This window comes from Vigna unguiculata, chromosome 9 (assembly GCF_004118075.2).
Source record: "Vigna unguiculata cultivar IT97K-499-35 chromosome 9, ASM411807v1, whole genome shotgun sequence".
Taxonomy (NCBI): domain Eukaryota; kingdom Viridiplantae; phylum Streptophyta; class Magnoliopsida; order Fabales; family Fabaceae; genus Vigna; species Vigna unguiculata.
Window position 1 is genome coordinate 3,929,452 of NC_040287.1, and position 19,778 is coordinate 3,949,229.

The 19,778-nt window shown below is 30.7% G+C and overlaps 2 protein-coding genes across 2 annotated transcripts; one reads left to right on the top strand and one right to left on the bottom strand.

Annotated features, from left to right (window-relative positions):
* The first annotated feature begins 2,991 nt into the window (after window positions 1-2,991).
* On the top strand, window positions 2,992-5,105 carry LOC114162134 (probable E3 ubiquitin-protein ligase RNF144A-A). Its single transcript, XM_028045921.1, has 2 exons — window positions 2,992-4,036; window positions 4,803-5,105. Exons 1-2 carry the CDS (start codon window positions 3,120-3,122, stop codon window positions 4,879-4,881), a joined length of 996 nt encoding a protein of 331 aa, XP_027901722.1. The 5' UTR covers window positions 2,992-3,119; the 3' UTR covers window positions 4,882-5,105.
* Window positions 5,106-9,245: 4,140 nt separating this feature from the next.
* LOC114163813 (AT-rich interactive domain-containing protein 4) lies at window positions 9,246-15,798 on the bottom strand. The gene is made up of 15 exons (XM_028048162.1): window positions 14,739-15,798; window positions 14,433-14,621; window positions 14,290-14,343; window positions 13,857-13,945; window positions 13,215-13,491; window positions 13,042-13,098; window positions 12,393-12,424; window positions 12,049-12,184; window positions 11,766-11,939; window positions 11,021-11,587; window positions 10,730-10,867; window positions 10,537-10,635; window positions 10,232-10,332; window positions 10,041-10,131; window positions 9,246-9,631 (listed from the first exon to the last, which is right to left on the bottom strand). The coding sequence occupies exons 1-15, from the start codon at window positions 14,895-14,897 to the stop codon at window positions 9,536-9,538; spliced, it is 2,259 nt and encodes a 752-aa protein (XP_027903963.1). The 5' UTR covers window positions 14,898-15,798; the 3' UTR covers window positions 9,246-9,535.
* Between the last annotated feature and the right edge of the window lie 3,980 nt (window positions 15,799-19,778).

The following is a 19,778-nucleotide window of genomic DNA, read 5'->3' on the forward strand; positions in this document are numbered from 1 at the left end:
CAAGCATAATAAGTTTATTATGCTCTGATGGTGTTTTAAGGGAGTCGAGTACTTTTTAGTTTATATTCGTTTGTTTGCGAATGAAAGGAAGGAGAAACTTATAAAGAAAATGGCATTTCGGTTCATCTTGGAAAATATGAAATAAAAAATGGATGAAAGTCAACAAAAAGAAAAAAAAAGAAGTGCATTATTTATCCTTACTTTTTTGTATCGTAGTGAAACATGATTAAATTGATGCATATAAATTTCCTTTATTTAAATTTATTTCAAGAAAATAATGTTTTCCTTTACCCTTTTTTATAAGTGGAGATTGGTTTACATAATGTTTTAAAATTTAGGAATAAGAATAATAAAAACAATATATACATTTAAGATAAGGATAAATATTTATTTCATATCTATAATATATAATGCTACATTGAAGAGTGAAAATTTATGAGTAAGAAAGAAAATTGTTTCCTTACCCTAGAATTATTAATTAGCCAAATATCTTTTGGATTTTTCTATCTTTCTTTACCCACTTGTTCTTTTTTTTTTCCTTTACGATAGTGTTGTATCTGATTTGTGCCTAGTCAAGTTCCTCTAGATTAAAATATTATATAGCAACCTAACTTTGTCACTGGGAAAAAGCAAGACAAAAGTTGCCCCTTTTTTTCTAAGTCTTTTCTTCTTTTTTACATTAATTGTTGTATGCATCAATGAGCCATAATAATGAACAATTTAACATGTTCACACTTCCTTCAATCATTAGTCCTAATCAGTATTTTTTTTTCCTGTATTATATAAGTATTTATTAGTTTAAAAAATAAAAGGAAAATACGAATGTATTTTTAGTCCATATAAAATTATCAAAGTTCATATTTATTTCTATAAATTTTTTTATATAATTCTAGCTTTTGTAAATTGGAAGGAAGTGCCACCTTTGATATTCTATTATCTTTTTGTTGTCAATTTTGTTAAAATAACTAAACTAAACATTCGAGAGAAAAAAAATGTAGTTACCAAAACAAAAATACGAACACTGTGAAACAACAACACATGTTTAAAATTATCATAAAAACGCTTTTATTCAATTAATAAGAAAATATTTTGTTATACAAAATGTTATATTTGAATTCTATACCATCTGTATCTTATTATCATAAAGAGTTTATAGGCTGATAAATTATAAAACAAAAGAAAAACCTTACAAATTAAGTAAACATAATAAATCAATATTTAAATTTTGAATCTTTTTTAATTACTATATTACAATATATAATTTATTAAAAGTTTCTTTTAATATAATTTATTTTGTATTTAAAATTATATCTATAACAATATACAGTAGATTCTGATTGTAATAATTATATTTTAAAATTTCAATATTTTAAACTCCACTACTGTTTATGTTACCTTTAAAAATAAAATAAATAGTAAAAGTAATTTAATTTTCCATTTAAAGTAATTGTATACATCACTCTTTCATAATACGATTACAGTTTTTTTCTCTTCCATATAAATCTATATCACCTCTTAAATATTCATTTAAATCATACATTACATTTTATATATTTTTTACTCAAATAAATATATAATATCAAAATTAACGTAAATATTAAATTTGAACTCATTAAAATAATATAATAATGTTTCCTTTGTTCTCGTTTATAACAGCTCGGAAGATGAAAATTTCCTTTTCATTTCAAATAACATTGTTTTTCTCGAATATTTGATTTTGTTAGTATTCTGTTTCAGTCAGAGACACTTAAAATCAGGAGAATAAAAATAAAAAAGTATTTATCATGCAGAGGTAGAATTACAAATGTTACGAAAATTTCAAATTAGATTATGTCGAGTATAATTTGGACATTTTAACTATTCTAACGTATCAAAGTCTATTCATTATTTTTATATGAAGATTTATTAGAAAAAAAAGTAAAGTAATATAAAATATCGATGATCACATCAAATTCATAATAAAAGTTACATATAAATTATATTATATTTAATATGAAAAAAATTTATAAATATATGAAGGTAAAATATTAAATAATTTGTATAATTTTTTATGAATCAAAATTAAATTAATTAACTTATCAGTATAATAATTTTTATAATGATTTTACTCATGAGAAATTTTGAACTACATATATTTACAAAAATAAATGTAAATATCAACGTTATCTCCTGTAAGACCTTAACCAACCATTTATTGATCCAAAAAATTATGATAAACTAAAAAGAAACATTTTTCAATTAAAGTCTTTAAAAACCCTTCCTCCAAACATAAACATGTTTTAAAGTATAAATGACTTTCATAAACTCAACGTAAATAAAAGTCTTACCCTAAAAAACTCATAACACATATTTACTCCGACTTCTTCTAAATATATCAACACATAACTAAATAAGGACAATCTTTGAGTGCACACCATCGATAATCATCTTGAGTCAATTAACATATAAAACTTTTCGTATTACATCCGAAAATAAAATCACTTTATCCTCCTAATTTAAATATTAAATTTTTTTACTGGATTTAAACTAGTAATTGGATAATACAATTCAATTGATAAATCAAATTATTGTTTTATCATGATTTTCGTCTAATTTCTCTATATTTAGTGTTATTTTATTTTATTGTTTTTTATTAATAAATTTTAAGTGGAATGACAAATGATAGATAGATAACATTATTGTTGTTGAAATATCTAACTTCAAAATGATGTTTATTATAATCTTATTTAGAAATTAAGTCATGGTTTTGCTTAAGATTTTTTTTAATTTATTAATAGATAAACTAGTATGTGTGCTTCATTTTTTTTATAATAAAATGGAATTAATATATAATTTGATTTCAGATAATTTTTTTTATTTTATAGGAGAGATTAGTTTCAGAAACACTTAAAAAAATTATATTTTTGTATTTCAGTTGGAAACAAACAATAACAATAATGAATTGAATTGGGTTAAGTCACATATTTGAAAAACATCTTTTGATATAGTTAGGAATCTAATAAGGGAGAGGCATTGATTTGGAGAGAGACGTACATCGTAAGCAAGAGAAGGCGAGGAGACTCACAACTGCTCACTGCACTGGAACTTCACACTCCTCTCCGCCCATTCATATCCCCAAAATGTTCAACCCTCAAACTTCGCCACCGCCGCCGCCGCTGCCGCTCATGACTCCGCCGGCAACCCCTCTCAACCAAGAAACGACGTCGTACAAGAAAAATCGCAGAACCAGCGGAGTTCCCGTTCCCCTTCCTCACTCAGTGGAAGTGATCGACGTTGACGATTTCATTCCCTCCGCCTTTTTCCAAGGCACGATCAGGTCAAACGCGGTCTCCGTTGAGCGACACGACGCCGTTTTCAAATCTGTCCACATCATCGACCTTTCCGACACCGAGGACGACGATGATTTACGTATCCTCAATTTCACTCCCGCGAACACCTCCTTTGGCAAACGGAAAAAGTTGAGGGGAGAATCCTCCAGCGCAGCCCCCTTCGACTGCGAAATCTGCGCTGAAACCAAAACCTCCAAGGAAGCCTTCTCCATCAACGGCTGCTGCCACGTGTACTGCAACCACTGCATCGCGCTCTATGTCGAATCCAAGCTCCAGGACAACGTCGTCAACATAGGCTGCCCTGTGCCGCAGTGCAGGGGATTACTGGAAGCCGAGGATTGCCGTTCGATTCTCGCCCCTGAGGTTTTTGATCGGTGGGGTACAGCGCTGTGTGAGGCGGTGATTTCTCTGGAGGAGAAGTTCTACTGTCCTTTTCCGGATTGCTCTGTGTTGTTGATTCGCGAGGGGAAAGATGAGGATATCAGAGAATCGAATTGTCCTAACTGTAGGAGGCAGTTTTGTGCGCTGTGTAGGGTACCCTGGCACGAGGACCTACCCTGTGAGGAATTTCAGAAACTGAACGCCGATGAGCGGGGAAGAGAGGATGTGATGCTGAGGAACCTTGCCAAGCAAATGATGTGGAAGAGGTGTCCCAATTGTGGGTTTTACGTCGCAAAAACCTCTGGCTGCATGTACATGAAATGCAGGTAACATGGCTTCATACAATTTCACAAATTTATTGTATATATTTTAGTCACAATAGATTTACATATTGGGAATGTTTTTTCAGTCATGTTTCTCTGTTTGTGCATTGCGAACTATTATCTTTTTTATCCTAAAAACCATGCTAATCAGGACTTTTGTGTGAGAAGTAGCAGTTATGGTTTGGCTTCAACCACCCTCTCTGTCTTCTCGTTTTTATTGGGTAAATTTTGAACATCTCATTGAAAAGGACGAAATATGGCATACTCTGTCCGTAGTTATTATTGGTAATTGAGAACATCGTCAAAGTGCACATTTTTTTCAGCCTTCCTGATTCATTTGTCTGTTTTAATCATGTCAAAATCAGAGTTTTAAATTTTTATGTTAAATGTGTTCTGTTTTGGTATCACATTTGGCTTTCATGTGGTTCATATATAGAACCATGCATGACTATTGATCAGCCTGTTTTGCATTCTTTTTTACTCTTAAACTTTGCCAATAAATTATTATTTTCTGCAGTTAAGAGTGATAATACATTTCTTTACTTCTTTTTATGTCGATTTGGTTTGGCATTCTTTACACGATATCAGCTTGTAAAGAGTTAAGATTCATTATTCACATAATCGCTCTAAAGCATGAGGTTCTTACATATTATTCTAGTCTAATTATCTCATCTACTTGCTACAGCAGAAGCGAGAGGTGGGAAGTTCATTGATTGATGTCAATGTTTCAAAATACATTTATGAATTTTTGTTTAATTTAATGTTTCAGGTGTGGGAGTGCCTTCTGTTACAACTGTGGGGTTCCTAACACATCTAACCACCATTATTGCTCCTCCTGTAGAAAATAATATTATTATGGCGGCAAGGAAGTTTCATCTCATGGAAGCTAATCTAAACTCTTCTCTATTACCTCTCACCTACTGACTTAATTATATATACATTAATATTATTATGTACAGCTTATTATTATTTAACTTTTTTCAAATGTTAGAACACAATTTCCATATGTTTCATGTGACTTAATGTCTGAGACCTATGAATCTTTGACAGCTCTAAGGTTCATTTCCTTCTATTTATTTATTGTGTCTAATTAGTTTCAATAGGGGAGAGTTTGTTTATGATGTACATTAAAAAAAAAGAATGAAACATTAGTTGTTAAAAAGTACCTAACATGTACTGAACATGAAGTAGTTCTCCCTTTGAAGTTAAAAAATACCCAACAGAGTGATAGCTTTTGAAATGGTCTGTGTTTGAGAGATGTAATTGGATCTTTCTCCTATGAGTCACCAGTATTTTTAAAAATTTAATAGATTTATTCTAAAACTGATTGGAATTGTAATGTGTTCAAACTTTATACTACCACAGATCTCTATTGAAACATGTGCAAAGGGGAAGGAATTAGTTTTGGACTTAGAACAAACAAATCCCTCCATTAATTCTGTGTTAACCTACTAGTTGCATTGCTAAATTATGACTAAACTGAAAGTTAAGCTTTTGTTTGAAACCAAATTTTAGTTTGATTAAAAAAATAATTTTTGACTTAGTTTGAACAGTATTAATGAATGTATTGTTCTAATTGAATTTATTCAACTGAATTTTAACTACTGAAGTTGGAATTGTTTATTTTCTGTTCATTTTTACAGGAGAGGGGAGAAAGTATTTATCGTATTCATGTTAAATGAAATTTTAAAACTATAGGCACATTGATATATAAGTGAAAAAGTACTTTTCTTGGGTACTGTGAATTTTATTTCTCATCTTGAATCATAGACCTCTTATCATCTAAGATTGTGGGAAAGTAGAATCATTTGTACTTGTAAGGCAATTGGGACCACTTTTTGAGAATTATTCGAAGAGGCACTATCTAGGGTGGAAGAACTGTGTGTGTACATTTGTTGTTTTTATCCTTTGGTTCTCTAAGGTTCAATTGGCACTAAGGGTTGTATTTTTGCTTCTTTCATGTTAAAAGTATCTTATAACCAACCATGCAATATACTTAATTGATTACAAAGGTTACTTAATAGAATATAGAACTTATATTTTTATATTCTAACTGAATAAATTAATTACATAATATAAATAATTCCATTTAAATAAAAGATTTTACTATGAATAATTAAATTTGTCTGTTACCATCTGCTGTTTGTGATTGCAGAATGGATTATGCATTTTCTGAGGATAAATTGAAGAATTAAATTATTTATCTTATTTTACGATTACAATTATTTCATCCAAAGTAAAAGAAGTAGGAATAATATAATATGTAATTTTGAAAAATAATCTATAACTATATATAAATAGGATTTTTTAATTATTTATTTTTAATTTAATTTTTATAATATAATATTTTTTTAAGATTAACTATTATACCTGTTTTTTTATTCATTAATAATTATTTTTTATTTTCTTCATTTATTTTATTTGTTTAATAAATATAAATTTGTTTTATATATTAATTTAATAATATTATCATATCATTATCTAATAATTAATATATATATATATATATATATATATTTAAAAAATGCATATATACATGTTTGTCTTTGTTTACACCGATGTATAACAGTATAGTTTTTTTGTTGAAAGTAAATATAATTTATTTTGATGGTTCTGAAAAGATTACAAATAATAGGCTGAGATTATTTCTTATACATATCTTTTACCAATTCCCACATTTGCTTTTTTTTATAAAGGTTTTATTAACTGCTGCTATTAATTAATGAGTTTTATATATATATATATATATATATATATATATATATATATATATATATATTATTTTAAAAAATACATAAATAAGGATTGGACATATTTGAATATCTCGTCGTAGTAATATTTCTGACGGTTTCTGATTTTCGATCTCTAAAAAGATGAACTTACGGTGAGAGATTTAAAAAAAGAAGGAAAAAAGTTTTTGGAAAACAGATTTCTAAAAAATGAAACGTTTTCTAAATAATGAAATTTTTTCTTGAAATTTCTATTTATATATATACTTTTTATTTTCTATTTATATATATATTATTATTAATATAATAAAAGAATCTTATTATTTTAAAACACAGTCAATTTTAAATATAATTTTCTAAGTTTTAACGAGGTTGGACAGTAAAATATTTATTTGATTATTTTATATTTTAATCCAAAAATATTTATTATTATTTGTCATTTTCTAAATATTTCTATAAAATAAGTTATTAATTTTTTAAATTGATTAAGTCAATATATATAATAAATTTATATTCGTTAATAAAGTTAAATATATCTTTACACATATTTACGATAGAAATGAAAGTACTCATGAAAAGTATTCACATACTTAAATATTATATTATTGGAAGACCAAATAAATATGGATATTCAGAATGTATTTTAAGTTGGTGTTATTTATAAAATGTAAATACTTTTGTCTTTTGTTAATATATTTGTTTCTCTTCCGTTTATAAAAAATAAATATTTTTGTTAATATATATATATATATATATATATATATATATATATATATATATAATATTATGTAGCAGTTCATGTAAAAAGAAAAAAAAAATTATTTATCTTTCAAGGATGTTCTTAATTCTTCGGGAAGGACATAATTCATAATTTGTTAGAGTTTTAAAAAATTAAAAATTAAAATTGAATATTGTGATTTACTTAAAAAACATTAAAAGTATATAATGGTATAAAGTATTAAATAAATTATAATAATCTCGCATATATTTTTATGTACATAAAAGACTACTATTATAGTGAGTATGAATTGATAATAAATTTTGTTATGTCTTGATAACGGAAATAAATAAATTTTAGTTATTGAAATAAAAAATATTATAAGTAATATTGTGTAAATAGCTTTTTATTATGAGTAATTATTTGAATTGGAAAGTAGTTACTAAAATCTATACCTATACATATAAAGGTATATTCCATTTTGGTGTCCACAATTTTATCTTCAATTTTATCCTTTAATAAATATTTTTTTTAAACTAAAATAATTGTTTTACTATTAGTAACCATTTTATTAGATTTATCTGTTTCACTCGTTTTTTTAATTAATATTTTAAGCTAAAATAAATATATTTGATAAAAAAATTATCTACAAAATAAATGAAATATTTATAATAAAATTTTAAAAATTATTTACATTTACTTTTAAAATTTAAAAAAGTTAATACACATCAGGTTTTTTCCCTAGTTATAAGAATGTAAATAATTTTTTTATGAAGAGTAGTTATCTGAATTAAAAAATAAAAAATAATTAAGTATGTTTTTAATCTTTAAATTTTGACACGAAATTAGAATTCATAATTTTGATACGTTTTGGTCCTCAAACCTTCAAAATAATTAGTTATAGTATTTTTAATCCAAATACGTTAATTCTTTTTTTTATGTGATAATTGCACTTCATGCTAATAATTATTTTGTTTACATCGTTTGACGCTTCTGCTTCAATATTTGCTGGAAAACACATTTGACACATCTAAAAAATTTAATATAATTAGATAAAAAAATTATACTCATTCATTTTTTAAGTTTAGAAAACAAAATGTATCTTATTTTGCATAAAGACGAATTCCAAATTCGTATAAAAGTTCAAAAACTAAAAACATTTTTAATCCATTAAAAGAATTACTAAAATGATAATATTGAAAAATAGATTTTTTTTATGTGATGAGGGTACAAATAAAAGAGGATGTTTGTCTCTTTCTATATATAGTTATAAATACTATTATTTTATAATACTTTTAATGTTATTATAGAATAGACGAAATTATACACTGTATAATCAATTATGGCAGCATTAGCATTGCAATTTTACTCTTCATATGCTTTTTTAGACTCACCATTTTCTTAGTATTTGCTCATATTTCCCTCTCTTAAATAGCCTACTTTTATTCTTTTCCTTCCTTTACTCCATTAAGTAAAACATGAATCTATTTTATTTCTTTTTTCTCTCAATTTGATGATGATTACAAAATAACAAATCCTTAATCAACTGAAGTTTAGAATATTATGGATGATACAATGAGAACTAAGTTGTTACCTTTTTCTTTTTTCAGAATGAAAAATATAAAATACTTGTAAACTATAATCACATAAATTAGTATCTTGTACATCTCTCACTTAGTTATGACAAAATCAAGAAATTATTGAGGAAAGAATTTCTATCTTGTTATGGAAAAATTTTGTTCAATCACGTCTCATTAAGTCATAGTAAAGAAATGTGCAAGTTTAAAAAATAATAATAATAATAATCATTGCAATGAATTCCTACTGTACCCAAAGTGTATGAAGACACTCATTCTTTATAGGCATGGGTACCTTTGACAAAAAAAAAAAAAAAAAAACTCTAAAGCTTTAACATAAGTGAAACAATTTCAGTCCTTAGAACCTACCCTTACCAATTGAGACACACAAGTCTGAGCATCATTTGCTCTGGGAAATCTATCTAAACACTTGCCATGTACACTTAGCTCTAGGAAAGAGACACCATCATTTGACCTGTTAGTAACCGTTTGCAGTTTTTTGAGATTTTTTACTGAACTTTAAGGCACTGCAGCGAGGACAAACGTATTCCAGTCCATCGGTTTTTGCATAGTCCTGCCACATTCAATATATAGTCATCAGAAATAATCATAAAGTTTTCATATCATATCCCATTCAATCACAATCTGAAACTGTGCACAAAAAATATGCAGACAATGAATGACACTGAATTCCATCTGGGAAATGAAAATCTTTTTTTTTACTTGGAACATACTTTTTTATGGATTGAAATTTATTTGAAACTTCAATCATGAGACTTAGTTTCTTCCGAATGAAACAAAAGCAACATAACTGCAACCACTTGTTGCAACTTGACCTGGTATTGTCAGTGTACATGGTAAAATTTCAACCAAATATTGTGTAGTGTTCTCTGTAATAACGGTTTATGGTTTACGGTATAGGATTTTTACTAGCCATGCATTTACTTGAACTTCACACACCAGAGTAAAAATTTTGGTAATACCTTAAATGCTCCAAGTCCCTGCCGCCGATCACAGCCAAAATGAGCCCACTCACCACATACGCCACAGTTCACCCAGTCACCTGCTGCACTACTGTTGTTCCAACATGAAAGGTAAAAATAATAGTGAATAAGACAGAAGTTGGCCACCTCCACATCCTAGATAGATACAAAGAGAGAACAGAGAAACAGACCTGTGACACATCAAGCAGCACTCTCCATCTACATCCTCATGAGCTAATTCATATTCTAAGAGATAAGTTTCGTAATGTCTTTTGAGTGTATTGCCAACACCCTGATAGCAAAGGAATAATTAATGTCTCCAAGAATGCATGGAATGTGGATCTAAAATATCACTCTTATGTTTCAAAAAAGAAAGCAGGGTAATGCATGAAGAAAGTGCTTGTAAAACAAGTGAAAAAGGGGGTTCCAGTCATATCCATGTAGTGCAAGGAAATGTCATGTTCAAGGAAAGACAAAAATAAATCAGGATCCTTACAGTCATTCTATTTGTCAAAGTGTGATTCCGCATCTTTGAGAAAACTTGTCCTTTCCAATTGATACCATTTCCAACATGAAAACCTCCTCTTGAAACCACCTGAAATGCCCAAGTGTGTGTCTCAGTTACAGTTTTTACTTTCTACACTACAATCCTGTACTACACATTTAGCTTTCGTATTCAAATCTCCTACCTCCCTGTACAAGTTGAACAGGTCAAGGCGTTTTGCATTCAAAATGGCATCAGGGAACTCGGCAAGTCCACCTGGCGGAATTAGACGATTATGTCCCCGAAGGATCAAAAACTGCATTACATCCCTCAGGAAGTCCTCCTGTCAGAAAATGCATCAATGAGAAACAGGACAGAGAAAGTTGGGATTTAGTGTCATAAAATGCATTGATAATTTGAGAATACAACATTTGATGTAAAAGCCATGAAACCAATGAAAGTAGCAAAGGTCAACAAGAAAAAATGTGTAAACCACCTCTGAGCAAACTCGTATTGGAGCTCTGTCACAACCATGCTTTTTCATAGGTAGTGGATTCAAAGAAATAATCTGGTTGGCTTGAAATGAGTTCGACACAGATTTCCTGTTTGTAACCGAAGTAGGGCCTGAAACATTATGCTTAATAGGAGCAAGCGGCTGATTTGATTTTCCATGGTCTCCATCATATCTTGCACCCCCAGACAATCCAGAAAAAGGGAGAATCTTGTGTCTATGAGATTGAGGAATTGGTCTCATAGCAGCAAGATTTAATTTCTGTCTATGACTACCAACATCTTCAATTCCCCGGCCACTAGGATTCATAGACTTTGAACTAGAGCATGGTTCAGATCTTTTCCGGCTGGCCGGTGGAGGCTTCAGCCAACTTGGAATCGCAGAGAAAACTGGCTCGTTGCGACAGTTTTCTTTCTCTGGCTTAGTACAAAAAAAAAGGAGGCGCTCAGCATCATCTTTATTAAAAGATGCAACTGGCAATCCCTGAATGCTAGCAATTCCCAACATAACAAGGCTGCGGTATGACACATTGGATGCAAGCTGTCTCAGAACCTGTGCACGAATATAAAAACCATCAATCAAAACATAAGGTTTCATTATTCTAAAACAAACTGAAACATAAACCTCCATCTGAACCCCTTGATTGTTTAAAAATAATTTTTAAGGGCCACAAAGTTATATTTTAGAAAGCTTTAACTGACAGAAGGAATTTTAAGAAACAAAATTTAACCTGTGAAGCCCATGCAGGAACTCGCATACAAACTTCAAACACACTAGATCCACAGGCTACTGAGGCTGATCTTCGAGGCTCCAAGGAAGGTGATTTACTTTGTTCATGATTAGGAAATGCCTGAACAAGTTGACTCTTCTCAATGAGCTCTTTCTTAATGTGATTCTCCAAAAGCTGAGCACACAAAAAAAAAAAGGGAGAGAAAAAAGTGATGTGTAAGTAACAAAGTTTTGAAGAGCATATATGAAAAAAATTCAAACACTGATAGCAAATTCACCCATGCCTGATCATTAAAACAAGTGTCTGCACTACCAGACACCAAAAGTGATATATGAGCAGTACTACATGTGGATATATCACAACGCATAGTCACTACACCACGTGAGAATGTTCCTGCCTGCAGAGGTGGTGGTGGAGCACTATAAAATATACAACAGTGAAAGAAATTAATAAACTGGATAAGATGCTAATAAAAGACGAAAATTAAAAACAAAATATTAGTTCTAAACTAAAGATTAGTACTCCTAAAAGTAATTGAGTGCCAAAAAATCATATTTTCCAACAAACGCCATAAGATGACGTAGAAAAACATATATCAACTCTCAGAAGTCAGAACCTTCAAAATACCTAGTCCTGTTGTGAAGTTTGCATCCCCGTATCTGAGAAACAGAAAAATACACATGAGTAATAAAACAATTCAATGAAACACTTATAGTAACTAAAAATTAATAAATCTACCATTCTAGTCCCTGAGATGGTAAATCTGTCGTTTTAGTCCTTGAAATCACATAGTCCTCATTTAAGTTCCCTACTTTGTATAAATTCATTCGTTTTAGTCTTTTTCCATTGTCATTGGCACTTAAGACTTGGTAATAATGGTGAACCTGACCCAGGTAACTAAATGGTGGTTGTTTTGATCTGAAATTATCTATGCATATCCCTTAAGTATTGTGTAGATTACATTGTCTAAACAAGGTGAAAAATGCCATACGATTTATCTACTTTCTTTGATATGATTGTATACTTTACATGTCATATAAAACTATATTCAAAACCAAATTCAATACAACATTCCTAAAGGGAAACAAGCGGAATTTCACCACAACTTAGCCTATATTAGTTAATTAAATTAATTTAAGGGCCAACATGCGATGTCACATCGAATAGTAAGAAAAAATATGATCTAGCACCCAGAAAGCAATAGCAGATAAACCAACAAAAGAAAGCAATAGCAGATAAACCAACAAATCCAAGTAAACACATGCATCAAACTTACTTCTGTAAATAGAAGAGCATTGAGTCCATCCTCTAACGCTCCCAACAAGCAAGCATCCTTTTTTGAGGGGAGGGAGTAAAAGAAATTGAATCAGTTTATAGCAGCCAAATCCCATGACTAGAACTACTTGCAATAACAAACTTAATGACTATGAACTACAAAATAAGGCCTACCAATGTGCAGGGAACTCCACAAACAAGAAATCTCATGTTCACATCATCATCGTATATCTTTACAGCAGAAATAGTCTCAGGTGAATTTTCCTCTTCTTCTTCCTTCATATCTGCTACACTTGGACTGGTATCAATATTGGGAGGAACCCCAAAAATTTGTGGCCCAAACTTACCAGCACCCTTATGGCTGTTAGAAGGTAAGACATTGTTTTGTATACAGTATAGTCTAAAAGATGCTAGAGCAAGCTGGAAAGCATCCCATGTATGGCTGGATGTACTACAAAACATAATATCAACCATTAGAAACACAATATTAAGGGATACATGCATGTTATAGTGATTAGTCAAGAAACTTCTAACCAATACCAAAGTAAATAATAAAAGTAAAATAAAAAAATAAAAAAACTGCACCCAATAGTTGGAACTTGCTACATTCTCAATACATACCAAAATACAAAAATTCAAAAGATTTTCTTGTTACCATGTCCAATGTCTGCTTCATTGATAGAAGCCAAAATTAGTCAATGAGAAGAGTGATTGCAGTCATTAAACCCATTTCTATCCAAGAAAAGACAAAAGCACCACCAGGAATTGTGATATATGTTAAGTATGTATGACACCCAAGATGATAGACGGTCATACCTCTGTGCTACAGAGAAAAAAGAATGACGAAAATGTGAAGCTGCATACTTTGAAAAATCATTTTTCCAATAGATAGTGTATGGAACTCCCTGCCAAACAAAAAACCTTTATTCAATTATTCTTCATGATAAAGGAACATAAAAATCAATATATTGGATTGTCACATCTTTAACGTGCTCATTAACAATAAAGCCAGCTAGTCTAACCCAAAATTACTAGTTTTGCAATTATCCAATACAAGGTATTGGATACATTAACAATAAAAGAACTTCATCCAATTAAAAATTATATGATCAATAAACAAATTTGGGAGTACTGGTTCCACAATATGGTACCCAAGCCATTTTCAGTTGGCTTTAATCATCACTTCATTCATTACTTTAAACCAGAAAACTTCTGTTTTCATATCTAACCTGATTTAAATAAATAATACCTTATTACGGAGTGCCTCCGCCAATTTCTCTCCCTTAGGAGTTTCCAAATAAACCTGCAACAGTATCATGGAATATTGAACATCAAACAATATATTATATGTGTCAAACAATCACAGAACAAAATCATTCACACAACACTCACTGTATTAGGTAATTTGGAACCAAATAATCCACACAATGTTTCTGGGGAAGACAGGTCAAAATCCCATGCAAGGGTCCCAATTTCTCCCCTATCTTCTAGCAGCTGACCTTGCAGGTAAACAAAATCTGGTTGCAGTTGTTCAAGAGCCCGACCAAGTTCATCGGTACTAGGTTTGATCAATAACTTGACCTAAATTCCCACACAAAGTTAAAATTCCACTTCAGAACATATTTTTCTCTCACAACCATCAGAAAACAGAAAACAAAATAAAACAAAAATTTGCATAAATAGAAACTAAGTGGTCACCTCAAGACTGCCAGAGGAAGAAAGCTCTGGAAAGGGATAAGGTGGTTGATCCTCAGAAGCAGCACTCTGCTTCTGCTTCTGTTTAATGTCACGTGATTTACCACTCAGAACAGCAAGAAGACTACAATGTCTTGACACACCCTGAGAATGGAACATCATGTGTAACCAAACTCCTCCAAATACATGTATAGAAAAAAGACGCCACCACCACCACCGCCAGTTGTCACAACTAACAAAACACTGCTACAACAGTTTCTACTCTTCCCACCCCAATGCCTCCTAAGGATTGTACAAGGTAGCAAATCCAACCCAGAAAGAAGATAGGAATGAAGGTGTTAACTTTGTCCCGTAGGAATTGGGAACAACAACACAACTCAGAGATTGAAGAAAAGGGGACGACCCAGATCAAAAAGAGACGAGAATCAGCAACCCAATTGGTCAAATTCCGAACTTGGCGAAGAATTCAGGACGAAAATCCACACCCAAAATCGAATCAATGTCAATAAAGTCAAGAAAGAAAGTAAATTGGGAACCCTACAAATAAACCTCCCCAATCGCTCTATCATCCACCAAACCGAAAGCCCATTTATAAATTCAAATATTACTAAAAGTATTTAATTGGGAAAAAATATTAAATCAAAATCAAAGACCTTTTTGTGTCTCGGCACAGTCCCAAACTCTACAAACCACAACACCAATTGGGTCAGTCAAAGTAAACCATTAACTGAACAAATACAATAATATTACCATTACAATAACTATACAAACATTAAATTGGCCCCCTTTATGTACGATCCTAATTAGATTAACCTTTTGATGATTCAAATACAATAAATCCAAGGAAAATAGAATAAGGGGTTGCCAAAATGATAAAGTTTGTTATTATCATTATAAAATAAAAGGAACAGGAAATGTCTTTCACACATGATTCGATAACTTTTGAAAACGTAGGACGATAGAGATGACGATGCCAATGGCATAGGATATTATAATTACTCAAACCAACAGGATGCACAACTTGGTTTGTTTTATCTTTTGGTTCAAAGAACTGAATTATGTTATGTGCTTACACACGCGCACACGCTCTTCAAAACAACAACAACATCCAACCTCTGCTGCTTTCTTAATTCCTTTTCTCTTTCTCTTCGTGCTTCTTTCTCCCTCACTCACTCTCTCTCCTGATTCTCTCTCAGCTTAATCTTTATTCTCGTACTGTTGGTTGGTACTTTGACGCGGACACGACATACCAAAAAGTACAAGGAAATAATCTCGGAGGACAAAATAGACAAAAACGAGAGGTGGTTCAGTTGTTGTAAGCATAACTAATCTAAAAGGTTTTTACTGAATCTGATACAAATTGAAAATTGTTGAACAATTTGTTGCAGTTAAAATAGTTGGTTCAACCAACTTGTAACTGGGTACACCGTATGTGGAAAATTCTTCTTCGTACACTTCTATGTGTTGTTTTTTGAACTTTTTTTAAATCAATTACTTTTGAGAAAGCTTAAAAATTGCTAAGATTTTTTTGGGTTATTCCTCATCATCCTACAAATTTGAGTAAACTTCCATGTTTGTTATTAGCAAAACAGACAAAAAGGATTTAAGAAAAGACAAGGCAGAAGGTCTATCCAAAGTTCCTCTTCTTACTCATGATCTACTCCACTTAAATGTATGTTTGAATACATAACATTTAATAACTTATTCTCATGCATGTACTCAATAGACTTGAAAAGTTAAATATTGAACTATATATTCTCAAATTATAACCTTTTCAAAATTACTCGTTAAAATGTTGTTAATTGTTTTGAATGTATTATTATTATTATTATTATTATTATTATTATTATTATTATTATTATTATTATTATTATTAATAATAATGGGTCTTTTGCAAGAGAATCACTAGAGATAATCAACACTAATAAGACATGAAACTAACTCATATAAAAGGAATTAACATCATCTTTAACTCAAAATGTTAAGACAAAAGGTTTATGGATCTTCATATATATATATATATATATATATATATATATATATATATATATATATATATATATATATATATGGTGTTCAACATTTTCATATTTATTCAATGTGAATGAGACTTCAATTCACTTGAATTCCCAACAATTTTCTTTCTCAAGTGTGAGTCCCTTCACATTGTCTAATAAATTTTATAATTGAAGAGTGGAAGAAAAGTCAATCATATCCATGATAGGAACTCACTCAGGTAAATGTATATATACATAAAAAACATATCCAAGGTAATAAAACTATATTGAAAGAGATTAATAATATCAAGGCTAAAAATAAGGTAATGGCTATGTAACAAAATCCAAAATAATTAAAAAATAATTTGAAAATCAATTTGCCTTCGTGTATTAGCCCCCCTCAAACCGGAGAATGTATGTTAATCATTCCCAGTTTGGAAAATATGGATCTAAATGGTGTTGGTGTAAGAGATTTTGTGTAAATATCAACCAATTGTTGTGTCAAAGGAAGAGGTAGAATATGAATAACATGCAAGTTGTTATTAGATAAGAGAGTTGTTGTATTTCACATATTGTTCTACAAGTGCCTGATACCCAACTTCACATGAGGACCTTGTTGTGATAGTTTGTTTCTTAGATCGTCATGAGATTAAGGAAGAACCAAATGTATAGGCAATATTCAGTAATTGATTTTTTAGAGTCAATACAACCGACCAAATCAAAGTCATTATATACTATTAGTTTCATCATATTTGATGACGAATAGAAAAGGCCACATCCAAGTGAACCTTCGATATAGTGAAGGATTCTATGAAAGCACTAACACAAAAACGCCTTTTAACGTCTGACATTTTCGACCTTTGACGTCTGCCCAAACACCGACGTCGTATCGGGTGACGTCAAAATAACGTCGGCAAAATAGCAGACGTCACTTGACGTCGGTCCTTTTGGGAGTCCGACGTTATCCAACGTCGGGGCCAGTAATAGCAGACGTCAATTTTTGCACCAGAAAGAGGGAAAAAACTGAGCAATTTAACGTCTGTCAGAGACTGTCAGACGTTAAATAACGTCGGCCCTGCAACAGTCAGACGTTAAATTACGTCGGCCCTGGTACAGTCCGACGTTAAATTACGTCTGTCAGGGCACACCAGACGTCAAACTGCACCATTTTTTTAAAAAATTTGACTGTTTTTACAATATCCACACACCTGAAAATCAGAAAATTCCCAGAACAATTTCATAAAACTTTCAGCACAATTTTAGAGTTACAGTTATATATAATAGAACTAAAGTTTCAACATATATTCTAAACTAATATAAATAACAACAAACTAAAAGTTTCAACATGAAATTCTTGTACAATAAAGTTTTTAAAACGAGTTCTAATTCATGTGGTATCAACTCCATCTCTCCAATAGATATGCTGCCCATTCTTGTCTTAGTGTGTGGATAATGTCATCTGGTAGAGGTGATGGATTCTTGAATCGCTGAAAAAGTAATACAATTTCATTATGTATGAATATCATTCTTTAAAGTTTGATATGATTTATAATATGTGAAAGATATATATAATTACCTCTATCCATTCATCTTTAACTGCAGCTCGAATGATTGTTCTTATCCAAGACATGACATAATATCCACATTCCCATGAATCATCTTGCTTGTTACACTGAACATTACAAATAAAATAAACACATCAAAGTCATAAGTTGACATACAGAAATTAATAACTTTAAAATGAATGAGTTCTAACCTTTGGATATATGACTTTAAGTTGTTGGCCTCTAGGTTTACCCACAATTCTAATGAAATTTTGGAAACATAAAACATATATAAGTTTTTATAACTAAGTAGATACATAGGTTAGGATTGAAAAAAAAATAATACTTACTCTTGTAACATGTTTTTAAAAGCTGGTGGAATCTTCCTATGACATGAACAAAACCATACAACTAGGCATTGTCTTGGAATGATGAGACAAAGTTGCCAATGATACCTACCATCAATCACAAGTACTTAGCCAAAATAATTAATAATACTTCACAAAATATTATTAGCAAAAACACTTACGAATCAATGTATGGCGCAAAGTAGATCTCTCTATTTGACTCAACCATCCATGTTTGCAAATAAAGTTTGATTTGGTCAGGTGAGTTTCCCGAAGGTTGAATTGTTTGAGGTTCAATGAATCCATAGACGGAAGATCGACCTTGGTCCACAATGACTTTGTCCATGTACCTACAAGAAGACAGTTAGGTATAATATTAAAAGGTACCAATTCCTTGCTTTAAATATGAAATACAATAAAAAAAAATCTTACACGCACCTGGGTACATCCTGGGTACAATTGTTCCTCTGAATCGGACTTAAGAGAATCATATAAATGAACTTTTCCAAAATTCTCCTCCCCAACATCACGTACCATATCTTCTAAATGATCATTCATCCAGTCATCTACATAATTTGTTCCTCGTGACGTTGTAGGCTTGTCTAATACTTCTCCATGCCAAGTCCAAAGTGTATAACTTCTCATTATACCAAAGATGAATAGATGATCACGCATTGTTCCTAAGTCATGACGTATTTGATTAAGACAACGAACACAAGGACAAAAATATGTCCCGTTACTTGAGATTGCGTGTTCTTGAACATATTGTAAAAACTCATAAACCCCCTTCTCATACTTTTCACTTATGCGACGCTCATTCATCCAGCTTCGATCCATACTATGTTCATAAAAAACTCAATCAATCTCAAACTTTTAACTATCACTAGGTGAGGCCCTACCCATTCGAAAAAATTATTTTTCATAATTTTCTAACACATACAAATAAGTCAAACATCATAAATTTCACAAAATTTTGACAGCATTTCGCATTGGTCTCTGAAGTACACAAAATGAAAGTGATTAATCATGATCACAATCAAGTATGCATCCAGAGAACAACACAAATTAGCCTCAATCGAAATTTTGTGAAATTTATGCATAAACCTCAATGTATGCATCATAACAAATTATGAAAAATAATTCTTCCAAACTGTC